Source organism: Dreissena polymorpha, chromosome 8 (genome assembly GCF_020536995.1).
Source record: "Dreissena polymorpha isolate Duluth1 chromosome 8, UMN_Dpol_1.0, whole genome shotgun sequence".
NCBI classification, from domain to species: domain Eukaryota; kingdom Metazoa; phylum Mollusca; class Bivalvia; order Myida; family Dreissenidae; genus Dreissena; species Dreissena polymorpha.
Window position 1 is genome coordinate 3,744,202 of NC_068362.1, and position 15,971 is coordinate 3,760,172.

The 15,971-nt window shown below is 35.1% G+C and overlaps 1 protein-coding gene across 1 annotated transcript; it reads right to left on the reverse strand.

Annotated features, from left to right (window-relative positions):
• Nucleotides 1-1,866: 1,866 nt before the first annotated feature.
• LOC127842034 (uncharacterized) lies at nucleotides 1,867-6,007 on the reverse strand. The gene has a single exon (XM_052371351.1). The coding sequence runs from the start codon at nucleotides 5,804-5,806 to the stop codon at nucleotides 4,664-4,666; it is 1,143 nt and encodes a 380-aa protein (XP_052227311.1). The 5' UTR covers nucleotides 5,807-6,007; the 3' UTR covers nucleotides 1,867-4,663.
• Between the last annotated feature and the right edge of the window lie 9,964 nt (nucleotides 6,008-15,971).

Below are 15,971 nucleotides of genomic sequence, written 5' to 3' on the forward strand. Positions count from 1 at the left end.
CCAATAAACGGGGACTTGCACAAGCTAAACCTATCAAAAATTTATTATTTGCAGTTAAATTCATCTTAGAAAATTTCAAGGATAAATTTGTATTTTTTATTGGCAATTTCGAAATCAAATCTCGTTTTCGGTTATTTGTCCTCCATTTGACAAGTATGGCTTAAATTCGCTCCTCAGTTTTGGGCCTAACTTAAATGCAAACTCTACGAAAACGGGATAATAAAGGCCAGGAATAATATGTACACAATGGCTTTCTTCATGGTTTATCGGAACCGCCATGGGCGTAAACATGTCTGACTCATTTGTCTGTCTGCCTGGTCGTAAACACACACACATTTACAGACGATCCACTCCACTACTTTTTAACGTATCCATTTGATTCATATAAATTACATCTTTGCAGGGGCGATTTGTTTTATATATTAACGTCAAGAATTAATAAACATTCGACTATGTGAGGGAAACGTCATTTTTTTTACAAGAACTAGTTTAGCCTGCGTTTACAAACGACTGTATTGTTTTAAATTAAGTCCACATTGTTATGAATTTTATAAGAACATCACAAGATTAGCGAATGACCAATAAATCAAGCGCTTTTTAACGTTTTGGATTCACGTGAATATGTCATTGCTTGTATAAGTATGCAAATGTCTATAAAAAAAGAGTAGATTTTCAGCGTTCCGCGTGGATGCTGTGCATGCGATATCTAACGTAAGAAGATCGTATAATAAACCAAAACCTTGTCATGACAATTCGGCGACGCACGAGAAATTCGATAGTTTTAACACAGCACGGGACATTAACCCTTTGAATGCTGGGAAATTTGTCTTCTGCTAAAATGTCGTCTGCTGAATTTCTAAAATTAGCATTTTCTACGATTTTTTTTTTCAAAGAATATTATCAGAATAGCAAACAGTTTGGATCCTGATGAGACGCCACGTTTTGTGGCGTCTCATCTGGATCCAAACTGTTTGCAAAGGCCTTCAAAATTCGGTTCCCGCACTGAAAGGGTTAATTACCGTGGCAAAGTCGTGTTGGCAGTCAAAAGCTTTCCTTCTATATACTTGTAGTACTGCGACTATCGGCGTTTTATAACTGTTTGGGTCGCAGCATGAAGACAAGTGCAGTGTTGGAGGGATTATAATGAAATCACATGATTGTTTAATTTGAGAAAAAAAACACAAGTATGCTGTGGTTTGCAATGCCAGTAAAGCTAGTCTTGTGCCAGAATGTAAATAATTTAGTATAATTAAAAGATTCTGTTCTGCAGAGAATAACTGCTAGGTGCCATGTTGACCACATTAAGGCGTTGTGGGATTTAAGGCATTAAAAGTATTAGATATGAGCAATTTTAACTCTTCCAGTGCTGGAACCGAGTTTTGAAGGCCTTTGCAAACAGTTTGGATCCAGATGAGACGCCACAGAACATGGCGTCTCATCGGGATCCAAACTGTTAGCTATTCTGATAGTAGTTCTGAATTTTTTTTAAAGAAAATGCTCATTTTAGAAATTCAGCATTTTTGCAGACGACAAATTTCACAGCATGCAAAGGGTTAAGCAAAATGAGCTCCACGGTCGCTATCCCAGATGATTTATGCAGAAAACGTTATATTTCTTTTTTATATTTACATAAGAATATATCACTTATGTACATAATAATACATTATGTTACCATCGGTTTGATTTACTTTTGAACTCGTTACGCTTAATAATTTCGACAAGTCTCGGGTCCAAACTCGAACGTGCATTAACATGATGACTAGGTATGCAAAGGTTAGTAAATGTTTGTCGGGTCGGGTATTGTTAGTCGGGTCGGTTATTTTCAGGTCGGGTTGTGTATTGATACAAATACAAGTAAAACGAACGCTCAATTTCAAATCATTATTTAAAACCAATCCGATAATATAACACATACGACCAATAAGGTTGAACAACACATATCCGCAAAGATAAGCAAATAAAACTGGTCATGAACGACTACAGCTGCTAATGCATGCGACCTAAGCATTGTAATTTTGCCCGAATGAGGTTTTAAATTATATTTTGAATTGTCTATCCGGGATATTGTCACATTATTTCAAGAAATTATAATATCAATTTTAATTAAAATTAAAGCAGCCATATGCTATGTGCATAAAATAGATTATACCTACTAAGTGTAAAAAGCAATTAACCCATTAGAGTAAATACAACAAAAAGAAAACGGAACAACTTATTTCGATTTTTACAATAAACCGAAGAAAAATGAAAAGTAAGGTGACATAAGATAAGTATTGTTATTAATTTGTAAATAAAACGAATTTATGAAAATATTCAACAAAGAAATCTAAAGCAAAAGAGATGTTGTGCATTAAATTCGTTTCAGTTCGTTTATAAGCATAAACGGCTTAAGTATTCGAATGGGCCATTGACAAACTATATAAACATTATGATCAAACTACAAGAGGACATATATAATAAAACCTGTGCACTTAAATGCATATAATACGTAAACCAAACCAAATATAGTTCGTACATCAATGAGAAAATAATTCATGGCGTAAAAGCATGTCATTATGACAATATTTAGCAACATGTGTGCAATTTCTTGAGAAATAACAGCTGATATTATATACTTATAAACATGTTTATTGAAGGCCATGATAAATTGCCAGTATGTCTTTTTTTATATCGGTATACATATTTCACTATAATTACAATTATATTCAGATTCAACGGCGTTTGTTGAACATTATTTTATACACAATTTATATTATGTATTTATTTATTTTTGAATACCTGCAAGTTTCAATATTTAAATTATGTGAGCTTAAACGTAATTGTGTAACTAATATTCTAGATTTATCATGTTATACATGTTATAAATATTTTAGTATTTATATTCATGTATGAATTTTTTTTAATAATAACATAATTTAGGCACATTCGTTTGGAAAGGAAGCTTTCTCGTGTTATTGTGTAGAAAAAAAGTTAACAGTTTCATATATATTACTTTAGTTAATATTAACAGATCATTTTTAAAACAAATTTGATTGGAAAACAAGCATGATGGATTATTTATTTTTTTTTTTTTAATTTAAGGTCGACGGTTAAGCTGTATAACGCAATTGACAGTTATTTCAGAGAAGTTCAACTATTTTACTTATTTTAAATATGCTTAAAACTATATACAAAACAGCATAATGTTACATACAAATATCAAACATATTGCTTTTTTTTTTAATCCCGAGCCTACGCGAATTTTCAAAGAAGCAAAAGAACTCTAGCACCATTTAATGGAATCGGAAAGCGTGTTTTTACGGATACCCGTTGTTTTTATAATTATGACCGCCCCACGTGCCTACTTTAACCCAATTATGCCTAGCGTCTAGAAAAAAGGCCTTGGCAAACAGCGTTGACCCAGATGAGACGCCGCATAATGCGGCGTCTCATCAGGGTCTGCGCTGTTTGCTTAAATGGATTTCTGTAAGAAATATTCTAAATATAGAAATAAGTATACTGGACATCCCTAATTTCGGAAATAAATTGATCCAATTTTGAAGGATGGGAGATTCCACTGGGCATAAATGGGTTAAATAACACCATAATCTCTGAATTGCAATGATTACAGATCCTATTTCGTTCATATTTTATTTTGTACATGTATGCTATAATAATGCGTTCAGCTGAAAATTTATTAAATTCGTGCTACTTTTCAAAATACAAAATTGTTTTCCATATGACGGCTTGGGAAAGAAGTTTGCTGTCCTTTTATGTGTCCTAAAATGCAGTGCTGGAAAAGACGTGGACCATAGTCTGGACCATTAGCTTGCTTGTCTACAGGTCTACGTGAAGTAAGAAGCATTAAAAACAGCTTCACTGCTTTGGGCGAAACCGTAATAATGCAACAATCATGTTTGAACGAGCGCTGGCATTGAAAGGTTAGTGCACTTCTGTTTTCACGTAGTCTTCATTGAAGTGAATTCCTTACTAACTTGAATACTTCACGTTCACGTCTAATGTAAAAGGAATCATTAAATCCACTTTGGGTTTTAATAAATGAATCCCTGCACATGTGGGGTTATTTGCGCATCCGTAACCGCTTTTAACGCACAGAACGGTCTGATAATAACATAACATTATGGCCAGTCTTAGTGTGCAAGTTTTTCATTCCTAGGAAGTTTGTTTAAAATGTTTATTTAAACAGTTGTGTAAATTTTAATCTTACGTAATAATGCATCAGACATTATAATACGTTAAGCAATTGAATTGTGTATTCATTAAAAAAAGAAAATGTGCTCAATTGATGTTCAAATATGCCGCTGCATAAGTTTTCGCGATAAATAAATGTCAAATTTATTATATAATGCATAGACAGTTGCACCCGAAAAATATAACATGCTTGCAAAAAAGTTATTTAACATATAAGCCAAATGGCAGCATGCCGTATATGTTAATTGTCTATAATTTAAAGCTTGAATAAAAAAAATCCACACAACTATTCGTTTTTATATTAACACATTTTGTGTATACATGTACATGTATACATAACCGTAAATATCGTGCAATGGGTCCAAGGCTTAAAGTGTAGTCTAGAACATAAGACGTGCTGTACTTAATGACCCATGATCATTGAAATCGTGTTTAAACATTGTCTTACAAATGCGCATGCGTAGATTTGCGTTTAATCCTCATGCGCTAGCAGACGAACAAGTGCCATAAGTACAAATCCAAAGAAACTGAAAATAATTTTCAGAAGCGTTGAGTTATGTGAACCAAGTTCACGTAACAAAATCTCAAAGAATGTCACGAAAAGGAAAGTCCCCGTGGCGATTCCTTGAAGTACCGCTGAAACGGTGTCCCGTGTGATGACGTCATCGGAGCTATTTATAGCTTCGTCGATAAGGAGGCCGAGTGGACTGACAAGGGCCAAGACAATAACTATGCATGCCGCTTTCTTCGATGACGACAGTATTTCAACTGACTGGATGCCAATCGTGAAAAACACAAGACATTTGTGAACAGAAAGCGCCCCCAGAAGTTGCCAAACGGCGGACGTCTCTGTCAACAGGCCAAGTGCGAGACCATCAAATATCATATGAAGTGACAGAGCTATAAGTAGAACCGCTCCCCGAATTTTTGAACGCTTGCCCTCTTCTGTTCTTGGCTCCGTCGAAGTATTTGCGTCTGATAAAAAGTTGGTCGATTCAGCGTTTCGAATGTCTGGATTCTTACCGTCATCACTAGTAAAGGCAACGCTGAGACTGCTTTTATTTTTGGTGTCGGTGGCGAAACTGTCTGTAGGAATTGCTGACCAGACCGGTGATTTTTCTTTGCCAGGTTGGCCAATGGCGCCATACGTTTGACTTACAGAACTGTCGATACACGACTCGAAGATGACCGTGTTCTCGCTGTGTTTACCGTGTACTTCTATTGCAACGTCTTCGTGTTTTTGAGGCTCTGCGTTTGCCTCGTTGGATTTTTCCACTTTTCTCGGTGAGCAGAGGAAATGAGATAAATGTTCAACGAATAACATAGAGAAGAAACCTACACATAAAAGCAGTTCCGTGAGCGGATATTCCGTTTCAAAGTCATAGTGCTTCAGCGCATTTTCCATCACCTCGCGCGCTTCCGGTAAAAGGTCCAAAACCGTTGCTGCGAAAAACACCCCGCCAGAAAAGCAGTCCAACCAACTAACGACCAGGTTAACTTTACTTGAAGTCCCAAATTTTCTGATCAAACATTTTAACAGAAGAATGGAAAGAAATCCGCAAATGGTTGATAGTCCAAATAATATAAACAAGCTGGCAATTTTGCTGTTATCCATCTTGTTTTGTTCGATTTATATGCAGTGCACTAACTTCCACAACGCTTTACTTAAATATGTAATACATGTATTTCAATGATTAATTACAACACATGTGCTCGAAGTACACTTTTACGCACTTCTTAACCGTTTGTATTTCTATTGCAAAGAAATCCACCATTTTGCGAAGTGACAAATTATGGTAATGAAACACGATTTTGTTTGATAATCAAACACCTAAATATATCACGTGAAACTGTACAATGATAACGCTTCAGCAATCACATGACAACCTGTTGTATTTTCCCATTTTCACATGTATGACACACTCTACATAAGCAGACGATTTACTGCATAAATGTACTTACGGAATATTCCGGACATAGCCGATGAATCACGATTGATAACCGACTGAGACCAGAATTTAAAGCTGTTACACAGTTTTGGCCATATATACGATTCTCATTTAGTGAAATAATTATTAAACGATACGACTTTGGGTTTTTAATTTTGATGACCTTTTGGAAGTAATTAGTTAATTTAAAAATGTGAATCGTGACTTTCTGAATCGATCAGATTAGTTCTGAACTTACCTAAATTCTTCTTATTGTAAACGTAGATTTGTGGCTGACTTAATATGGTTGTAGTGGTAACTATTTAAGTTAACCCATTTTGTGCCTAGTGGACTCTCCCATCCTTCTGAATTAGATCAATTTATTTCAAAAATTAGGGATGTCTAGAATATTTATTTCTATATTTAGAATATTACTAACAGAAATTCCTTAAAGCTAACAGCGCATGCCCTGATCATCTGAGTCTGCGCTGTTTGCAAAGGCCTTTTTTCTAGATACCTACTTATAATAAGTATTATATTACACAAGTACCACGATCATATGAACCACATAAGAATCAGTCGGCTACATAATTCAAGTATCACGATAGAAACCACAAGATCATCAGGAGGCTACATAATGCATAAAGTCGCTTTAACAGTGGTTTCACATGGCAGGGTTTGTTACTAAACATAGACCGCTGTTCTGATTAATGTCCATAAATGGGTGCAACCTTGCCTTCACTCTGGATCAGCAGACGATTGATTGCATAAAACAATATCCTACGAAGGATTCCGGAGATAGTCGATGTATCACGGTTGCGCTGTTAAAGCTGTCATTGGGTTATCATGTATACATGTGTATATGTGATATGGCAATGTGAAATTCCCATTGCAATCGGTCAAAGTTTGCTGTTGGCGATAAGCAGCGCGTATCGTCTGAACGCATTATTTTTAACGATTATGTGAACTCTGAACGACCGTGAAATCACTAGGGTTAATCGGAAAACCCGGGTATTTTCGCAACGCAATACATTAAAGAGAATATTGACGTAAGATATTTTCTGCTTAAGGATCGAATATTCAATTACATGTACATGTGTTTTATAAGTGTTTACTAAGAAAACGAAAGTGAACTCATATTTAAAATAAGTACGTGTCACCGTTTGTTTATTTTATCTTTTTAAATTAGGTATTTTTAGTATTGGCATGTTGACCCGCAACAATTAAATTGTTTGCTGTAGTATGGCAACGCATGAGATGTGCTTAATTAAATAAGACAAGTTTATTATGCCCAACGTTTCTTATAGTAGTAACGTTGTAGTAGTAGCAGCAGCAGTAGTAGTAGTAGTAATAGTAGTAGTAGTACTGTAGTAGTAGTAGTAGAAGTAGTAGTAGTAGTAGTAGTAGTAGTAGTAGTAGTAGTAGTAGTAGTAGTAGTAGTAGTAGTAGTAGTAGTAGTAGTAGTAGTAGTAGTAGTAGTAGTTGTTGTTGTAGAAGTAAGTAAAAGTGGAAGTAGTAGTAATAGTAGCAGTAGTAGTTGTTGTAATTATAATAGTAGTAGTTTTTAGTGTAATAGTATTAGTAGAAGTAGTAGTTGTTGTAAGAGCAGCAGCAGCAGTAGTAATACTTGTGCGAAATGTTTTTTTCTGGTTGCTGTTGTTGTCGCCTGGGTTGTTGTTTTTTGTTGTATGTTGTTATCATTATTATTGTCACGTTGTATACTATTACATTTAAATGACTGATGCTGCTATGAAAGCCAACGAAACGTAATAAGATGAAACAATTGAAATCAATTGTCGACCAATACATTTCATGGTTTCATGAACTAAGATTACTTCATTCAAGATATAACTGTGGTCAAAATTGCAAACAGGGGAGTTTATCAACTTTGTACATTGACAATCATTGACAATGATTGTACATCAACACCGCCTTATCAATTTCAGATAGCCTTATTAACCCATTTACGCCTAGTGGACTCTCCCATCCTTCTAAATTGGATTAATCTATTTCCGAAATTAAGGATGTCTAGTATATTGATTTCTATATTTAGAATATTTCTTACAGAAATTCCTTTAAGCAAACAGCGCAGACCCTCATGCGGCATCTCATCTGGGTCTACGCTGTTTGCCAAGGCCTTTTTTCTAGACGCTATGCATAAATGGGTTAATTATGTATATGCTTGCCTGAAAATTAGAATATGATAAAAACAATTGAGCACGGTTAGCCGAGTGGTAAGCGATAAACTTTTACTCCAGGGGTCAGTGGTTCAATCCCAGTAAAGGATACCTTTTTTTCGTTCTTTAATTTTAGTCTTGTTTTTTTACTGGAGGTTTTGAGATCCTTTGTTTATTTTTATCAATCTATAGCATTTAATGAAAAACTTCAATACATGCAAAAATCTGTAAAAATGTTCCTTAAATGAGTGAAAATTTGGCTTTCCAAACAATGTAGTACGTCTGATAGTTTATTTATTCTGCATAGTATCATTCGGAGGTTTTGCCTTACTGATGTGTATTTACTTAAATAGTTCTAAATCTCAATATAGTCGATCAAAGAAGTGTAACTTTTTTCCCCAATGATTATTCACCATATTGGATTCACTCCCTTGTTATGAAACTCGCTGTAAGAGTGTGCATATTTTTATGTATAGCAAAAATGATGGCCCTTTTAGCTGATTTTTTCAAAGAAAGAGCCTAATAGTAAATAGAAATCTACAGAAATTAATGTTGGTGTTGGTGTTTTTTTTATTGTTAAGTTTGCAAAATTGAAGCTCCTTTTCCGCATCACCGAAATGTTGGTTTAGTTTAAACACGTTTATTTAAGCTCGATTGCATCGCAAGCCCCCGGCTAACTGGAACACTCTCGAGTCCTTTTCCTGGGCCTAGAACCAGTACTTGGTGTCTTTGGGAGAGATATTAAGATCGCTCCACTTGTTGGGATCGAACCCATGACCTCCTGATCGCTATGCGGACACCATATACATTACGCGACGGCGACCTCAAATGTGGAATGTTAAAAGAGAAATGTTAACAGTGAATATACCCGTCATCCGACGTAAAGCGAAATGGAAGCTATAGTAATAGACTTCGTCCTTCCGTTCGTCTGTCAATGCGTCCGTCGTCATTCTTTCCGTAACACTTTCGTTCCCGATCTATATTCCCTTAACCCGTTGACGAGTTTTCATTTCACTATCTCATCTTCAAAGGTTTGAAGGCATGACTCAGGAAGGATTGTCATGCTACGTGGCTAAAAAAGTTCTTCAAGAAGAAGTGCAGAAGGCATGAATCAATCACGCTGGTGAAAGGTCAAGGTCACAATTCATGTTCAAAAGTTATCGCCGCAGTTTTCGTGTCTTCTAAATAGCTCCTGACCACTTTCAGGGGTTTTCATTAACCTTAGCTAAGAAATTAAGGTCATTGAGACGTTGTGCAAAAGGCATGAGTCAGTCACGTTAGGTCAAGATAAAACATTTATCTAGCTTTTATTGTTTGCGTATAATTTGTTACACTGTTAGTAACTGATGGTGTATATCTCAACTGACTGCTCGATAACTCGGGGTGTATGGAAATTAATCGGGTCGTATGGCCACCATGGACATATGACTGCTCTAAACCAATCGGATTAGGTCATTTTTGTAGTAGGTGAGATATATAGAGAATACTAGATTAGCGTTGAATAGAGAAAAGTTTATGTTGCGAGGCTAAGAACACCGGGAGCGCGAGCCTTGGCGAGCGCTTTCGGTGTTTGAGCCGAGCAACATAAACTTCTCTCTATTCAACGCTAATCCTAGTATTATATTTATCCAATTGAATTTTTTTTTCAACGTGAAATTTAACATAAATATATCTAATAATCTTGACAAGAATTTTAATTCATTCTTAAAAGCGCTTAAAATCTATATCTAACGAATGTAACCATGCCTAGTGATATAGAATGTATTTGTTCTGGTACGGAAAATAGTCTTAAAAAATTTCACACAAAAACTGTTAAACGGGACAAAATATCACCATATGACTCAATTCAATTTTGCGCAGCATGCAAATTGTAACACATTACGACCACGAAAAAAAGATTTTACTTTAATGGAATTCATATTATTTTCGAAAGAAAATGATCAAAATCCAATATGGTGGCGATTTCTCCTGACAAAATGATGTCGATGTCAACATACATGTACCTGTAGCTTTACACACAGAGACGTTCTAAACATAAATTATCAAAAAAACTATACTCGCCTAATGTTTTCATGGACGCTGCAGATTTTGATGGCGTCTAAATCTAGCCTTCACATCCCGTGTGTGAATCAAACACAAAAGATAATCCGTAATAATTTTGTTAAGCTTTGAAACACTTGTTACCAACGGGTAATTCTTACTGAATATACTTTCTTTGATAAAATTACAAAGACAAAGTCTACTCATCAAAGAAAATACACTTACATTTACTTGCATCCAAAAGCAAAACAAATGGAATACTGAACCAAAATACACACCCATCAGTATGTTCTACACACACAACTTCACATCCAAATAGGCATGCACATTCTGAAAATCAATAACATGAATAAGCTAGATTTACATGTAGATCTTAATCCTTCGTCTCATCGGTTCCATCCGAGGTAAGTAGTCCATAGAATATACACTTTTTCATAATAACATCCAGGATACATTAACACGAAAAAAACACGCCTTCAATGTTATTCCCATACACTCGCATACTAGTTTCGTGTACACCAAAAGATGACATCACATATCAGGAAAATGACGCAATTAGCTCTACTATGTCATTTTATGACGCCGTCAATCAGCTGATTCATTATACGGATGGCAAAAAATTATGTCCCTTGACTAGATCGAAAGGTTGAAGGTCGTATAGTTTTAAAGCTAAATTTACTCGACTCTACGTTAGCGATTAATTATGAAAATCATTTAGTGGTAGAATAAAGAAGTCCGTGCACGCGACAAGTATATTCAACAACGTGGGATACAGGCTAGTATATTCCATGGGGTGTTATACCGTAAATGTCGGTATAAAAATGGGATACACATGCACACCGTATATCTCATATACCCATTTAAGAATGTTCATTACAAGTTAAAGTCATACAGAAAACTAAAAATAATTAGAAACTCCAATAAACACTCCACGTATAAAGCAGTTAATTACACTGACTTCGCGTTGGAGTTTAACAGAAGTTCCGAATTTATTTATGAGACAACTGATAATTAAAATCGGCAACGTTCCACTTAAAGTGGATAATCCAAACAAATAAACAAAATTGCATTTTTTTTCTCCAATACATGACTGTCGCCCAAAGTCGCGAGTCTTTTTTCACAAATACAACATAATATTTTATTTGACGATTTTTTTCCCCATACACGCGTGTTTAGTTAAAGCCTATTTTATTTGCTCAATGACATAGAAAGCCTAAGGTGTACGGAAACGCCCTCGAGTCCCTTTTCTGGGTAGAACCAGTATTTGACGTCTTAAGAAAGCTTCTCCAGGTGGATCAAAACCGTGACCTCCCGGTCCCAAGGCGGACATGATATTCATTACGCCACAGTTACCGGTATTGCCACAATATGCACGCTTCCAAGATTTCCACAACCTAAATTGTGATCACGGAAATACAAATTATTACAGACACTCGTGACATTTGTTTACAACTAAATAGTGTGTAAGGTAAGTGAAGCAGTGCACGGTAATTGATCACCACTGAAAATCAGTGTTGTTATGTCGTACATCACAGTTTCAACATATCGTAAACCGCTTTTGCATTTCAGTTCATTGCATTCGCTACAATGCCCGTTGAATTACGTGTACAAAATTAACCCTTTCCTCCATAAGAAGCAAAGTGAAAGTGGCTTTTGCAACCAGCATAAAACCAGAACTGCTTGCGAGTAACTCGCAGTCTGTTCAGGTGCTATGCTGTTTGCTGCTCATCAGTATCTAAGGTTTGGAGATGATGCTTTAAAAACTTGGATCTAGTAAGAAAGGTCTTAAATTAAATATAACTTTCTAAAGGACTACACATGCGTGAAAATACTTATCTAAGTGGTTAATTGGTTAACTAAGACAACTGGCTATTGAACGATATGATGGCAGTGGTAGTTAGTTGTATGTACAGGTTTCTCATCAATGCAAGCCTCTAACCCATGGAGTTTCATTTTGACACCTCATACTATTTTTCGAGACATGCCCCGGTCAATTGTCAGCATGAAAATTAACAAGAACCCCAACTAACATATTTTAAAAAGATTTCTATCCCACAGAATTTGAAATCCGCATTCATAGAAGGTTTAAAATGTCTTCTTGTTCATAAAATTGGTTGCAACGTGGATTATTCGCTGAAACTATGTCCGAAAGAATAAAAAGCTTGAATACATTTCTCTAAGTACAATGTTAACAAGAGATGTAAAAAATGTTTTCCCTCGATTTAAATACATTTTTACATGATTTCGATCCCCACCATGTAGACAACAGCAAACGTAATAAAGAGTGTAACACAGCGATCAATACCTGTCTGGGCGGACGTCGACATCTTGACCATCACGCGATTACCCCCTCTGAAAACGTTCTCGTTACATCGTTAGAAACAAGAGGTCTCCGTACCGACCGACCATTCGACCGATTAAATGACCGACGCAAGGTAACATACCACCTCTTCATCAAAAGGGGCATAACATGGCAAGTAACAAAACATATGAAAGCAGGAGATATTATTATTTTGCACTGACCTTTCCTTCAATCTACATCAAAGTACGTTTCAAGATAATCCTGTTTTTAGGGTGCAGAATCAACGGGGTTTTCAGGAATTTACACAATGGATGTAAACACAGAATGTAAACACACTGTTAAGAACTTTATTTTTGCAAATATCTTAAGCTATTTAAATTCATTTGCAAAACACGTCAGTGCATAAAAGACAGTTTTTCTTGCAGTGTGTGCCGATATCTTAAGGTATAAGAATAAATCATTGAATACGTCTGAAACCGGTGACAAAGTTTCACGTTGCGTGAAGCATAATCGTGCAGTACACATGGATTTTTAACAAGAACACAGGCTTATTTAAATAAAGTAATGCTGACGTATTTCACATTGCCATAATCAGCATAGAAATCTGTCTTTTATGCACTAGTTGAAATTTTTAAGAAACAATGTTTTAAAAAGTTATTTGGAAAAAACAGCACTTACCGGCGTGTTTACATCCATTAACGTTTAATTGGGAACTCAACAAAGTCACGTGATCCTGCACCCTGGTTTTAGTTTTCAAAATATGTACCTGCGCTTAATTTATATACAAAAATAAATAAGGGAAATTACTATATAAATATAGAAGCAAGAGTTATAGTTCTTTTGCAATGCACAGACCCTAAATGATATCTACCTACGTAATACCTACCTTTTTGGTTTCAACTTGATATCTCTTCATATTTTACTCTACAGACACAGATTGTGTATACCATTAAACAAAGGCAATTAATCTAAAAATATGGACCAAATAGCTATGGCTCTTGTTCATTACAATACCGCCCGCACCTCTATCATCTACAAATAGCAAATCCATGTGTCAATAGTTCCAAATGAATACCTATTATAGCTGTATAGTAATGCTCCGGACAAAAATGCGATGGCCCTTAGTAAGGACGACAAACGGAGAAACCTGAATTCAATTTACCCCTCCACCACCACCCCCATCCCCAACTCCACCCCGCCCATCTTGCCACTTTGCGTTAACTACCAAAAAATACATGAAACACGTAATTTAATATGTTATTCTTTGTTGTGAGTTACAATTCGCTTAATTAACACACAATTTCAATCGTTGCATATAATTATCGCAAAAAATACGCCGCGAAAAAATCTGAAAATGATGTTGAATATATATATGTCATTTAAATGATTTCTAAGTGCAATTAGGTGAAAATATGTATCAACAGATCATATTTTATGTATACTTGACTTAACGATAACCTATTTATAACATAAGATTACGATAACAAATAGGCGAACTGCAGTATTCAATTTAATTCGAAAGTCGCTTAATTCACACATAGCACAGCTATTGCTAATAGCTGATCCATTAAAATAATAATAACGATCAAATAAACTTGACAACAACAGTATAAATGTTATAATAAGCACAAATCAATGTTTTAAGAATTTAGTTCATGCATATAAATGGCAAGGCTGACAATTATATACACTGATTTAATTGTGACAAAACATTGACAGACGATTGAGTTCTAGTCAGCTTAATCGACACTTCGTTTATTGCAATAAAACAATACATCATGATCATGTTAATAGCTGTAATTGACCGCATAATTATTTTACTTCAATCAGCACAATATATTTATAATTATGACACAGTGACAATGAATCCAAAAAGAAAGTTTACATCAAGTAAATGGCATATATGCGCAGCGACAATATACATTTCGATGACGTTAATATCCGTACTTGTAATAACAAAAATAACCTCGGTTAATTTTTTTGGCGTTTTTTGTATAAAATTTTTGCATCAGTAGCGGTCACATTAACAACCATTCCCTTATATGAACCTTGTATGAAATCTTATCTTATCATTCAAACGAATACAACAACAACACCAACATTCATTTCGGCAATTAAGCTACAAATAAGCTCCTAGCCTACAATTTGATAAAGCAAATGGTAATTCTTCATACATCATAAAAACGAAAAGAAAATGTCAGTTATGTTTACGTTCAGTATGTACTTTTTGATTTTAGAACATAAGCGTAAGTGTAAAAATAGCACCTTAGTATTATGCAATCCATTTGCCCGTGCCGACCTCGCAGTGACTGCGATTATTCACTTCGTATTCATCATACCACAGGCTATTGGTATTAGCTGCTACCTCCCACCCCCCCACCACCACCCCCACCACAGGCTATTGGTATTAGCTGCTACCTCCCACCCCCACCACCACCCCCACCCCCATCTGCTCGCCTCCTACTAAAACCCTAAAATTGCCAATTTGTTATACACAAGACAATAAACTGTGTATAACACAAATTATTATTGTTAACTAATATATGTTCATGAATTTTACCAATAGTGTCATACCTCGACTAGTTATCGAGTTATGCTCGGGGCTAAACAGTCATGACTGATAACGGAAGATAAAGTTAACATACAGTCAAAGTGTATTTAATCATTTGATGCGACAGATACAGTCGATATATGAGCGTATCATACTGCCATTGGTAAAAACTGAAACTTAACAAATAACACAATAAATTATAAATATACAATTAACAATAGTAATAAAAATGCATATAATACGTCAAAATCAATTTCATGGGAATTACGTTCATGCCCATACAATAATACAACATAGTCTTAGATACAATAACTAATTTTAATAGAAGTAAGTTTCAACCATGTGGCAGCAATCATGGCAATTTGATAGTCGATTATTGTTAATGCATATAATTATATAGTCTCTTATAAATAATATTATGATTGGTCGCATACATGTTACTGTGCTTTTTATATGTATTTTAATTGTATATGTATTGCGAATGAGACTTTAATAAAATATTGAATTGATGCCCAAGAAGATTATTATACATAATACCAATTACATTGTAACGTAATAAATTCAAGTTAACTTAAACGACAGCATGATAATTGCTATAAAACAATTTATCATTTAGATATGTATGGTACCCGTTGTCAAATATTATACAATAGTAATACGTATTTCTAACACAAACAATTCATTCGGTAACGTATTGAATGTTCTTCTTCATCTTTAACGCAGTGGTCATTAAATTTTATGGTCCATTTTTGTATATGCAGCTTTACTTACAAATTCATACG

Coding starts and splice junctions, on each gene's coding strand:
- LOC127842034 (XM_052371351.1), bottom strand. CDS start 5,806: ATGGATAACAGCAAAATTGCCAGCTTGTTTATATTATTTGGACTATCA.